This window comes from Parasteatoda tepidariorum, chromosome 9, assembly GCF_043381705.1.
Source record: "Parasteatoda tepidariorum isolate YZ-2023 chromosome 9, CAS_Ptep_4.0, whole genome shotgun sequence".
Lineage (NCBI taxonomy): Eukaryota > Metazoa > Arthropoda > Arachnida > Araneae > Theridiidae > Parasteatoda > Parasteatoda tepidariorum.
In genome coordinates, this window is record NC_092212.1 from 11,330,657 (window position 1) to 11,344,336 (window position 13,680).

The window sequence follows — 13,680 nt, forward strand, 5'->3', positions numbered from 1 at the left end:
TAATCATAAGAAAGATTTAAACATTTTGTTCATTTTACCTTGAATCACGACTGTAATAAGATTTATCTCCATCCATCGGATTTGTTTAGAAGAGAAAGTTATGTGATTGACATGCTTCCTCCGTTCTTCCTTCAACATGTGGTTTTTTAACTTTTGAAAAGAGCTACGCGATTACTAAATTTATCGCCATTTTGGCGATAAATTCAGTAAAGCAGTAGAACACTTTTTTTTCTACACTTTCCTTTTTTTCTCTCTCTCTCTCTCTTTCTCTTGGGATGGGAAATAATTATTAAAGTTTTAATATAATTAGTATAGTTTTAGTATAGTTTAATAGTTATTAAGTAAAGTTTTATTAGAATTAAAGTTTTTATAAATGCGTGATTTTCTCATAATTTATTTAATATACTAACTATCTGGTAATTATATATTCAATATATTAACCAGATAACTTTGTGGTATACTCGTTTGATGGAAAAATTGTATTCATTAAAAAAAAAAAGTTAGCTATTTTTTTTTTCATTGGAATTTTTCTTTCATATGTTCAACAGGCAAATATAAAATAACTAATGTATCATTGATTGAATTTAACTATAATTGAAATTTTCAAAAGTAACTGGTTAAAACAAATGTCGTTATTCCCGAAAACCCTAGGGCTCTATATAGGATATCGCTGCCCTAGGGTTCCGTGGAAAGATTACAAGGGTTCAGAAAGTGACGGTTTTTTTAAATCAGTAATACTTTTTATTTATTTCCAATCAATTTTCCATAATTTCTTTAATATTTCGGTTGTTTATTGAGAATTATGTATGCAAAATTTAAAAAAAAAAAAAACTTTTTTTTTCAATAAGGATACGCTAATCAATAATTACGAAAACGAAAAACATTTAAAAAAGTCAAAGTGTATTTCTCATCGAGGTTTTAAATTTCAAATAAAATAACTAAATTCAAAAATAAAAAATTATGTTTCTCTATTCTCAATGTTCATAACAGTTCGTTTTTAAAAAGCACAGTTCTGCTTACTTAATTCATTTTCAGCATATGCATAGATAAAGAACAAATTCATAACATTAAATTAATTAGTAAATAGTCAATTCTTCATGTAAATTATTTTCCTCTTATAAATATAAATATAACCCGCGTATACGAATAAAATTTAATGGAACCATATCATTTTATATGAAACTAATGTAATTTTATATGAAACTAATTCCTTGCTTAAACGGTTATTTGTTGTTTCCAGTCCTCGCTTAATTGCATTAAAGAGTTTAAAGAAAAAGTATAAAGTATAAAGGAAAAAAAAATTTAAAAAAAGAGAAACATTTTCTTATTATTTTATTACGGTCAGTGGTTACCCATTGGTCAGATGCTTTTTTTTTTTCTTTCCTTCTTGGACTCCGATAAACGCCAAAACATTTCAAATCATGGGTTGCAAAAACTGTCTCAATTGATGTTTGTCGTCGGATTGGTTTTCATATCCTGGCTATATACGTGTTTCAAGACCTCACAAAATACTTTTCCTCCTTCAGGATTCATATTTATAATAAAATCACCGTCAAGTCAGTAAATTATAAGTTAACAAGAAAAAGAACATACAAATACTTTAAATTATTATTATGTAAAAAGAATGACTGCTGGTGAAAATAAAAATAAAAAAATAATTATAAAAAAAGATTATCAAGCAGTAGCGGTCGCCATAGCAACGCATGCAATGACGGCGCATGCGCACTGTTTACTATTACTCTTGAACACAGTTTAAAAGTGTGATGACGTCCAAATAAAGTTCGCACGCCATCAAACCCAAAACAAGACCCACTTTGCCAATGGGTTAAAAAATCTTATTTATTTTTAAGAAAAATGTTTCTTCAACTAGAAGGGGATTTTTATTAACCCCTGTTTAGTTATTGCTCGAAACAGGCGTTATGGTTATAGTTCAAGAATAAATCAAATCTTGCTGGCAATACATTGGAGTAAATTAAGGAGGTTTTACCCCTCTTTAATTCACTCCGCTGACCCATTATTTAGAATAAAAGATGGTGCAGAATGATTTATTTTGCCTTCAAGACTTATGGTCTTCTCCCGGTTCTCCAGCTTACTCACTAGTCTACAGTGTAAACTAAATGAGTAACATAAAGAGCAGTGAACAAACTTGAATAAACTTTGAGTAGGTTACTCTATGAGTACGAAAAGGAATGATTTGAGTTTATAGGAGGGGGAGGGGGAGTTTAGAAAATAATAAATTTAAAAAAAAAATCTAAAACTAAAATTGTTAATTAATTTGGAATCTGTGAAGTTTCGAGGATAAAAAGAATTCTGAGAGCATTCGAAAGGAATACGCAAGTAGGAAAAGAAAGAAAAATATAAAATTTTGATGAATTAACGAACGAGTTTAATAACAGCCTTCAATTACAGATTTTTTCTGGAGGAATAAAATGATAGTACCTATTTTATACTTTTCATTCGAATTGATGTATTTTTATATAACTTTGAATAACATACATATTTTATAATCTTTAATTGTAACTGTTTATTAATCATAAAATTGCGTTTATTTAATTAAAACATTACACCCTGTATAAAATACCACTAAAATGTAAAATTTCGTGAAAATTTAGCATTTAAGATTGAAAAATGCACTCCCCTTTTAATCGAAAAACCAACTCGCTTGTTTGGCTGGAACCAATGGTANTTTAAAAAAAAAAAAAAAACATTTTTTTTTCTCGATAAGGATACACTAATTAATAATTATGAAAACGAAAAACATTTTAAACAGTCAAAGTGTATTTCTCAACGGGCTTTTTAATTTCAAATAAAATAACTAAATTCAAGAATAATGAATTATGGTTCTCTATTCCCAAAGTGTATAACACTTCGTTTCTAAAAAAGTACTATTCAGCTTATTTAATTCACTTTCAGCATATACATAGATAAAGAACAAACTCATAACATCAAATTAATTATTAAATAGTTAATTCTTCGCACAAATTATTTTCAATACATAAACATAACCCGCTTATACGAATAAAATGTAATGGAATCAAGTCATTTTATATGAAACTAATGTTTTATTCCTTGCTTAAACGGTTATTTGTTGTTTCCAGTCCTCTAATAATTACATAAAGAGGTATTAAAATGAAGAAAAAAAATTAAAAAAAAAAAAAACGAGATCGTTTTATTACGATCACTGGTTAGCCACTGGTCAAATGCTTTTTTTTTTTTTCTTTCTTGTTTGACACAGATAAACGCCACATCATTTCAAACCATGGGCTGCAAAAACTGTCTCAATTGATGTTTGCAGGCTGATTGGTTTTCAAATCCTGGTTATATACGTGTTTCAAGATCTCACAAAATACTTTTCCTTCTTCAGTATTCATATTTATATTAAAATCACCGTCGACAGTAGTTATAAATAATAATAAAAAGAGTATGAAAATAATTTAAATTATTATTATGTAAATACATTAAGAATGACTGCTGGTGAAAATAAAAATAAAAAAAGAATTCTAAAAAAAATTATTAAACAGCAGCTGTCGCCATGGCAACGCATGCAATGACGACGCATGCGCACTGTTTACTATTACTTTTGAAAACAGTTTAAAAGTGCGATGACGTTCAAAAAAAGTGAGCACGCCATAAAACCCAAAACAAGACCCACTTTGCCAATGGGTTAAAAAATTTTATTTATTTTTAAAAAAATGTTTCTTCAACTAGAAGGGGATTTTTATTACCCCCTGTTTAGTTATTGCTCGAAACAGGCGTTATGGTTATAGTTCAAGAATAAATCAAATCTTGCTGGCAATACATTGGAGTAAATTAAGGAGGTTTTACCCCTCTTTAATTCACTCCGCTGACCCATTATTTAGAATAAAAGATGGTGCAGAATGATTTATTTTGCCTTCAAGACTTATGGTCTTCTCCCGGTTCTCCAGCTTACTCACTAGTCTACAGTGTAGACTAAATGAGTAAAATAAAGGGCAGTGAATAAACTTGAATAAACTTTGCTCGATGAGTACGAAAAGGAATGATTTGAGTTTATGGGGGGGGGGGGGGTTTNGGGGGGGGGGGGGAGTTTTGGAATTAATAAATTTCAAAAAAATCTAGAACTAAAATAGTTAATCAATTTGGAATTTCTGAAGTTTCGAGGATAAAAAGAATTCTGAAAGCATTCGATAGGAATACGCAAGTAGAAAAAGAAAGAAAAATATAAAATTTTGATGAATTGACGAACGAGTTCAAAAACAGCCATCAATTACAGATTTTTTCGAAAGGAATAAAATAATAGTACCTATTTTATACTTGTCATTCGAATTGATGTGTTTTTATATAACTTTGAATAACATAGATATTTTATGATCCTTAATTGTAACTGTTTATTAATCATAAAATTGCGTTTATTTAATTAAAACATTACACCCTGTATAAAATACCACTAAAATGTAAAATTTCGTAAAAATTTAGCATTTAAGATTGAATAATGCACTCCCCTTTTAATCGAACAACCATCCCGCTTAATTGAATAGAGTTGGCTGGAACCAATGGTATTCCTTTAAGCGAGGTTGACGTGTCAACGGTGAATGTCAACAATCATATTTGGTGAATGTCCGAAATATTTGTTATATCCGATTAATACTAATGCATTCGTTGATATATTAATATTTATTCGATATTTTAATATCTGCTGAGGATAGATTAGAAGAAACATCAGTGTTCGGAGTACCGGTTACATGCATATAGGGCAGTGACACTTGATTTTTTAAAAAAAACATTGATGTAGGGCATACCGGGCAATTTTTACCGGGCAGTGGCATTGAACCTTAAAAAAATATTGATGTAGGGCACTTAACTAGACCTAGTATATGTTTCGGACATTTACCTATATATTCACAGCTGCTATTGAGCATGATTTTTTTATAATGATGGAGTTCCGCCAAAAGGGTTTCATAGTATAATAAAATTGAGAACTGATGAATGATTCTATGGGGATAAAATTTGAAATAAATCATTTTCCCCGGTTCCAGTTGCAACTTTGTCTACAAACTTGTTCTGTAGAATTCAGATTTAATACTTGCTGTACCATAAAGATTCGTTAAAAGTTTTTCGCCTAAGCAGCAGTGTGAAAAATTGATTTGTAATGCAGGTTTACAATTTTAAATAGTAATTATATATTGATTGTTTTATTTGTTCATGTTGACTGGGAACAATTTTACATAAAATTGCATATAATTTTAAAATAAAGTTTATATTTAGTATTAAATGAGATATAAACTACCATATTTATCATTCAAAAGTTTTAAAATGTTTACTAAATTACGTTCATACGAAACTGTTGCGTAATTACTTTTTAACTTATTGTAGGAAAGCTACTTTTCCTTTCAGTTTGAATAATAATTCAAATCAAAAATTTATTAATAACAGAGAATAATATTAAGAAGGAATGATAAAAAAAGGTTAATATGATTAAATCAGAGATCAATAAGCAACTTAAATGTAAATAACTTTATACCTTATATTAATTTTATGCTGATGACAACCTAAGATAACTAGGCATTCTTTGTTTATCAAAAACTACGTCATGTGATTTTTTTTTCTTTTTTGTCCAATGAAAATCTAATAAAGGATACGATGACAATTCATTTTATGGCATATAGGGAAATAAATAGGTGTTGAAAGCATTGCTTATTACAAAAACACATATGTATAAGCATTTTAAAGTACAAAATTACTTTAGAAATGAAGTTTTAGATTTTTTTAAAAACAATTCTTTTAATTTGTAAAAATTATATGGGTTTTGACATATTTAAAAGTTTGCGCTTTAATTTCTGGAGTTTCAAAACGTTTAGTATTTCAATGCATAGTTTAATATATAAAATTCTACAATCTTTGAAATCAATATTGGCTTTAAAGTACAGATATTTTCCGATATTAAAATAATGTTAAACAAAAATATAAATAAAAAATATAATGAATACTTTTTTTACCTTGACTGGAAATAATGATGCTCACCTGGTTTGGCGAGTTATTCTATCGCCAAAGAAGAATAACCCTAGTAGCCAATCATATTTCTCTCATTCGCGCGGTTTGATCGAAAAAAAAAAGTTTCATTCATACAAGTCAAAAGTTGAGTTGAGAACTAGGGAGGAAGATTGTGCTTGTATCCGTTATCCGGTGCCGCCGGGTGCGAAACCGGTGAAAAATTTTTAATATGGGGAGAATTTGCAAACGATAAAAATGGAATACAATTAACGAGGATTAATTATTGTGTTGTGGCAGCAATTTAAATCAGTGTTTTTTATTTGTGTGTGTGAATAATGCCTTTTCGTAAGTGGTCTGTGGAACCGGTGTTCCTTAGCAGAAAACCTCTACCACCGGATAAAAAAAGGGAATTATGTGATTTTGATAGAACCGCAAATTTGACATTTGCAAGTGTTCTACGGCAGTTGGCTTCTGTTGCCAAAATAGCGGATAAAATGTTTGTTGAAATAGCTTGTGAATGTCGTCTGCTGGGTGAAAGGACGGAAAAATTGAAGGAAAAGTTATCTACCTGTCAAAACGTTGTGGATAATTTAAATGCTCGAGCTGTCATAGTTCGTGAGTATTAGATATTAATTTTAAAGTGACTTCTAAATATAAATTTAAGAACCAGGACTGAAAGTGAGATGGAAAAGAGAAAAGAAAAAAACTGGTAGTTAAAGCATTTCAATTATAGCTAGTGTATGGGAAAGAGATAAACTCTTCCTATTTTTAATTAGGAAAAATTCCACGTTATTTTATTTATTTATTTTTTTAATTTATTTTTTTTGCGAGTGAGTAGTGCTATATTTACATTTTATAATATAACTGTTGAAAAATTTTAATGATCATAGATATTTTACTCTTCCTGAAAGAAAAAAATACACGTTAAAATGAAATTATATTCTTACCAGTTTTTTCTCTTTTTCGTCTTTCAATAAATTTCGAGTTCTGATAGGTTAGTGTGTATATTCTTATTTATCGTAAAAGTTTTATATTGTTTTTCTTGGGATGTACTTTGCAAAAGAGAATTGAATTTTAAAAGAAAACATGGCAGCTCTTACTTCATCTTGATTTGTTTAGTTTTGATCATAATAAAAATATTTTTTATTTAACTCACCCAACTATCGCTTAGGTAAGAGCTCGTCCGTCTGCTTTTACTTTTTAACATTAGTTTCCACGGTTTCTCTATGTGACGAAAAAAGTAAATTGGAAAGAAAAAAAAAAGAAATGCAATCGGAGAAAGTTTTTTTTTTTTTTCCACCTTGGAGGAGATGGGGTTTTTTAAATATTGTGAAAAGCATAATTTTGTTTGCATAAAATCTCCCTTCCATTGTCAGGGGAAAAATTAAACTTAGCAATTTTATTTAAAATTCGATTTCTCTCTTATTGCAATTTACAACGTGTTTTATTTGTAGATTTACTGTCGTTTGTAAACACTGCATATATCTCTCCCCACCCCCACCCCCCATTTAACTCACATCGCTAAATTTTGGAAAATCGCTAACTGTTCGATGCTTGAAATATTTTAGAAAGTTTGCATACCCGTGTATATATGTATGTGTTTACTGAAATCAAGCTCATTTTTCATCAACTATATGTTCCTTTTCTTTTACTTTTTTTTAATCCACTATGCTCCTGTTCCTCGTCCCCTTTTTAACAAAATGAGTCGAATCATAGACTAACTTAGTTTATTTTACTGTTTTTTTTAAATTTATTTATTATTATTTGTTTAAATATTTTTGTAACAAATAAGGAGTTTTAAAAAATAGCAAATCTCAACTGTCTTTGGTTACAAAAAATTAGTACGATGGCTCTTTGTGAATTGAAAAGATTATAGAATGGATAAAGAAATTATTGACTTTGCTAAAACTACGCTCTTTTTTTATGCACTACCTATTCCCTCCCCCCTTTCTGTTTGTGAAGCATAAGTAAACATATTTTGCGACGACTTCAATCATAAAAGGCTTTCAGGAACTGGCTGTAACATTTCGATTAAGTAGGAAAAATATTTTTCAATTATTTCTTTAAACATTAAAAACGTATTAATACCGCTACTACCTTCTTTGTTTTTGGATCAATTATGTCCCGATAGAACACTAGTGTTTTTAAACAAAATTTACTAAAACGTGTGGTAATTATTTGAATCACATAAGAGTCTTATAATAATAGAGTTATGCTGGTTATTTGTGTTCCCTCGTTGTATGTAAGAATCCGAAATTTACAATTAAAAGGATTTGAGGAGAATTAATTTCGTATTGCATTTATGGTTCACAGAACTCAGGAGAAAATAATAAATATTTTAACCAAGTTCTGAACATAACAAACAAAATAAGATATTTTCAATTCATAATAGTTATTGAAGTGAGAAAATATCAATTTTTAAAGTTTTTAAATTAGAGTGGTAGTTCAAAAAGAATTTTAATTTGTTTTAGTGCCAAATTGTTTTTTTTTTCTGTGTTGTAGAAAGAAATTCTAATTCCTAAACTCATACCTGCCAACTTTTGAGAATGGTTTTCCCCCAGTGGTACAAAATTCGAATTTAAATTGCAATTTCATTGCTGCCAACTTCTAATCCCTTCCATTATCATTTTTCCCAGTGGTATTAAAATGAAATTAAAACTTCAATTTTAAGCAAACAAATACGTTGTATTTGAGAAAACTTAAGTTGACAACCATGTTAGCAACGCATATTAATATATCTGCGTAATTTTTCTAAGAATAGTGGTGATTAAAATCATTAAAAAAGTGGTAGACGAATCCTGGTATCCTTAGTGGCAGACGAATCCTGGGTTAGTATCCCCTTGGCATCAGGCTAACCATGGGAGGTTTTCGTGGTTTTCCTCTCCATGTAACGCAAATTTGGGTTAGCTCCATAAAAAAAGGTCCTTCACGAAGGCAAATTCTCTCAATAACTGATCCAGCAGTTCCCTTGTCTTCTGGATTGGATTCAAAATTACAAGGCCACGAAGTTAAACATTAGCCTTCGTAAACTCAAAAAATTGGATTGGTTGTTCAATGACGGTTTATAAAATAAAATGTTAATTATGTTTTTTTTTTTAAATTTAGGAGCAATTTACTTTTTAAAAAAGGGGGGGGGGAAAGAACAGAAAATGCCCATTTTAAGTTTATTTTATTTAATGGAACACGCATTTTTAGATACATGCTATACCTATTTTGTCATATGATTTGCAAAAACATTTCGAATTATGTTTCATTTTGTAAAAAGGGCCTTTATAGATGTACCCATTTGTCAAACGCGGATTTCACACACTATGTTAAATTTTTAAGCGCTTAATTTCAGCCATGTTCAAAACAAAAAATTCACCTTCAATTTGCTTGCAAACTATGTGCCCCATATTCGGGAAACAGGAAGAAAAACATTGAAGTAGAACTTTTCTCTCGTCAACGTGTTACAAACGTTCTTTTATTTACATTGAGTAACCCTNTAATATAGGTCACCATTTATTTAGAAATCGCCTTAAAAACTCTTCACTTTCATGTCTTATCATCTGATAAATACAGTTCTGTATGTTTACTTTTCGTCAACGTGTTTATAAATTTTTAAAATGTCAGCCACTTAAAGTGTTGCCTTGTTTGTTGTTTTTTAATACTTGTATAATCAGATAATTCGAAACATTTCCGACGACAATGCTTAAATGTGTCAAATATTGTTCACAAGCATTGTGATATGATTAAATAAATATTTAATAACTACGTTAGGGTTAATTTTATAACTGTCGTTGAACAACCGACCCAATTTTATGGGTTTACGACTACTAATGTTCAACTCCGTAGCCTTGAAATTTTGAACCCAATCCAGAAGACAAGATAAATCCTGGATCGAGTAGTGGCAGAAATTTGCCTTCGTGGAGGACTTTTTGATGGAGCTAACCCGCATTTGCGTTACATGGAGAGGAAGACCACGAGAACCTCGCAAGGTTAGCCTGACGGCAAGGGGACTCTAACTCATGATCCATCTACCACTGAGGATATTTCGCTTCAGCACTGTGGTCGGTGCAAGCCGGTTGCGGAATTCGTATCGACTGGGATTCGAACCCGGTTAGCCGCATTGGAAGGCGAAAGCTCTACCCCCTGAGCCATCGCGGCTCAGTTTAGTTTAATTGTCACCATTTAATTTTTTTAATTGATTTTTTTTTTGTGTGTGAAAACAATAAAACTTAAATTAGGGATATGCTAATGCACAGGAGTTGCGCCATCTATAAGAAAACAGAACAAAAAATAATTCTTCCTTTTATTAATTTTTTTCTAATAATATAAGAAATATAATATAATATAAAAAATGAAAAGTAGTTGTAAAAAAATAAAATAAATAAGAATATTAACATATTTATTTTCTTTGTTAACTTTGTACCAGCTGCACTAAAAGCAGCGGCTATAGAAATTTTTTTTTAAATATTCCGCAGACTCCTTTACAATAACATCATACGTCACCACTTTGATATTAAAAATTTTAGAGTCTTGATATTTTGTTGCCTCATTATTTTATTTTTATTGGTAGTTATGTAGTAACATTGCATCAGATAATTCATTTCACTTAATGCTCACATTAATTTAGTACTTTCAATGGAAAAGCCCTTGAATTTATTTTCATTTAAAACGTTCACGGCTGGGTGACCCACCGGTGGGTCACGCTGGATGGTCTCATCGGGCGGCCCACCGGAGTAAAAACTGGTAACAAATAAATTTCATTTTTTTTCAGTTTTTTTCCGGGAATAACAAAAATCTATAACTACCAATTGTTTTTAACGGATGCAACTTTTATATTGAATTGCTTTTTCGCTGTGATAAATTTCCTTACAGTGAATTGTTATTATTGAGAATAGATATTATATTCTCCCGAATATTATCTAACATTGAAATAGATCTTCTACCAGTATTTTCTCTTTTCCGTCCCGCTTTCAGGCGCAACATCCGGCGTGAACGTGTTAAGTATTGGGAAAAATTTGCTTTCGTGGAGGACTTTTTGACCCAAAAGCTCTTCGTTCTTAAAAGAATAATGATTGATAAACGTTTTTTTTTCTTCAAGCAATTAATTTTACATTTCTAGTAGTGTGTCTAGCATTTGTTGAATTAGTGTTGCTAGACTGGCCACACTACACCGGAAAGGGTTAAGCAAATAGAATTAAAAAAATATTCCATGTATATGTATGTTAGTTTAGCAAGAGAAAACTAATAGAGTAAAAATTTGTCATAGGATTGGACTGGGTCATGATCTAATTGTAGTCTATTTTTAATTGTTACAAATGAGGCCGAAAACGTTCTTTCTTATAATTTATTTTCGTACGGATCGTTTGCGCTTACTTTACTTAATTGAGTTGAGATTAAATCGATACCCCTACCCATTCTTCTCTCTCTCTCTTTTTTCTTATTTTTTTTTTCATAGCTTAAGTTACCGTTTCTCCTTCCATTGCTTATAAATCTCTTGCTCTGATTTTTTTTTTATATGTGTATATATTTAATAATAATACCATACCCACAGCTGTCAAGGTTTATGGCCACTCTGTAAAGTTTGATTTTAATATTTAAAATGTCAACAAACTTTGCATTTTCTTTTAATTCTTAATAAATTGAAATTAAAAGAATTTGATCACCACTTAAAACTAAATCTTTACGTTATTATTTGAAGCAATGACTCTTTTTTTTGTCCGAGCAATATCGCCAGCCAAACGCTGTGCAAAGCGTGGAGGTAGCGGGTTCGAATCCCTCCGTAACGCTGCATGTATACTTCGTGATGTCCTTCTCTGAATTGTTCTGTCTTTCTGCTTGACTAAGATTTATAAATCTAAGTTGAGCACTCAAGCCTGCAAATGTATATACTTTTAATACAGCAATACGTGAATCATTGTTTGTGAAATATTTATTAAGAGGTAAACTTTTAAAAACTGAAGTTTGCAAAATTATTCCTAATTTTGCCAACATTGCCTCATCAAAAGCTCAAGCTCTGTGCATAATGGTGCTGCATATGAACTTTAGAATCATTTATATGTATTAGTGTGGAAAATAAATTCAAATGAATAAAAATAATAAATTTGAGTATTAATTTAGCTACCACTAGAATAAATAATTTTACAAGAAGTTATAAAAAAAAATAATAATTAATAATTGTTGTAAAACTAGAGTGGTAGCTCATTAATTTTACTCTTAGCACTTATTTACAGGAATAAAAGTTTCATCCTAAAATATCTTAAATGCATTTTTATATCGATCTGAAATTGATTGAAAATAAAGAAAATTGTGAATAATTGCATTTCGTAAAAGCAGTTTTCTCGCCTCTTCAAACTGATTCATTTGCTTTCGTTTATCATGGAATGGCTTAAATGATACCATTAATATAATTTTATTTGCTTTGCTTGGTTCATAACTGTTAAAATCAAAAACTTTAAAAACAAAAGAAAGAAAAAACGAGTTGTTACTATTGCAATGACATATTTTACGTTTATTTCCTTTCTTTTTTTTTGTGAAGCTCTAAAACTAGCCAAAGTGACAGGTCTTAAAATTAATTATTCAGGAAGTTATGGTGAATTTGCTCTTGTTTTGATACAAAATTTATTAAAATAATGCAATTTTCTATTTTTTTACTGACTAACCCGAACAGCTTCAAAACATTTTAATATATAGTATATTTTTTTAGAAAAGATAAAAAGCAGGTCACTTAACTTTCTAATTTTTTAAATTTTTTTCCATGAATCATATTTAACAGTGTTGTTGACAGTATCATATTTAACAAAATACATTAATAATCTAAGTAATTATATTTTGATCTGAAATATTTTATCAAAATTTTTAATCTGAATAATGCAATATATTTTAAAAACTAAAGTAGTAGTAGTAGTCTAACTAGAAATCATCAACTAAACGCAAATTCTTATTTTCTACCACATTTTCGCACAAAGTACTTTTTACATCTTAAACTAGCATCATTTTACCTCACTACTAAATGAGGTGCAAAAGTGCATCAACACTAAATGAGTTTGCGGAAAATGCATAAATTTTTTTTCAATTTAAAAAAATGAATATCTTGCATTTTACTATCGTTATTATTATCGAAAATTTTACGGAATAAAATCTTAAGAATAATTTCAAGTAGATCAATATTTAATTCCTCTTTAAAAAATTCAAAAATAAAAATTTTAATTATATTTATTATATTAATATTTATTATATCATCATTTATCATAGTATTACTTTCTATAATTATACGATTTCTATGACGCGAAGATTCATATTTAATTCAGTTACGCTTTTTTTAATTTTCCTTATTGTTCATTTAATTTTTAAATAAATTTTAAAGGCCGGGTTAGCCTGGTTGGTAGGGCGTTGGGCCCATGTCCAAGAGGTAGTAAGTTGGATCTACTCTGGCCGAAGACTCCCCGTGTAGTATATGGTGACTGGTGCACGTTAAATCTGTCTGGTCACAAAGTCCTCCATGTTTCCATAACAGACCATACCTCTGGGGTACTGAATTGAAGATTGATCATTTCCAGGTTCCGGTCAAAATTACCATCTGTGGTTAAATGAATGAATTGATGTATGAATAGGTCCACCCTATAAATAGTCAGTGACGTGTGACTGAAGTTATTTTCCTGACCATAAATGGCGGCACTAAAAGACAAGCTTAAGCTTCTGCTTAAAATTCGTTTAGTTTCACCG

At 29.8% G+C, this 13,680-nt stretch overlaps 1 protein-coding gene across 1 annotated transcript in view; it reads left to right on the forward strand.

The window, feature by feature from the left end:
• The first annotated feature begins 6,095 nt into the window (after positions 1–6,095).
• The window catches only part of LOC107436801 (actin remodeling regulator NHS), a 108,382-nt gene continuing 100,797 nt past the window's right edge, over positions 6,096–13,680 (forward strand). The window contains exon 1 of the mRNA XM_043048999.2: positions 6,096–6,585. Coding sequence (XP_042904933.1) covers positions 6,306–6,585 — 280 coding nt within the window. The 5' untranslated portion in view covers positions 6,096–6,305. The remainder of the gene's footprint in view (positions 6,586–13,680) is intronic.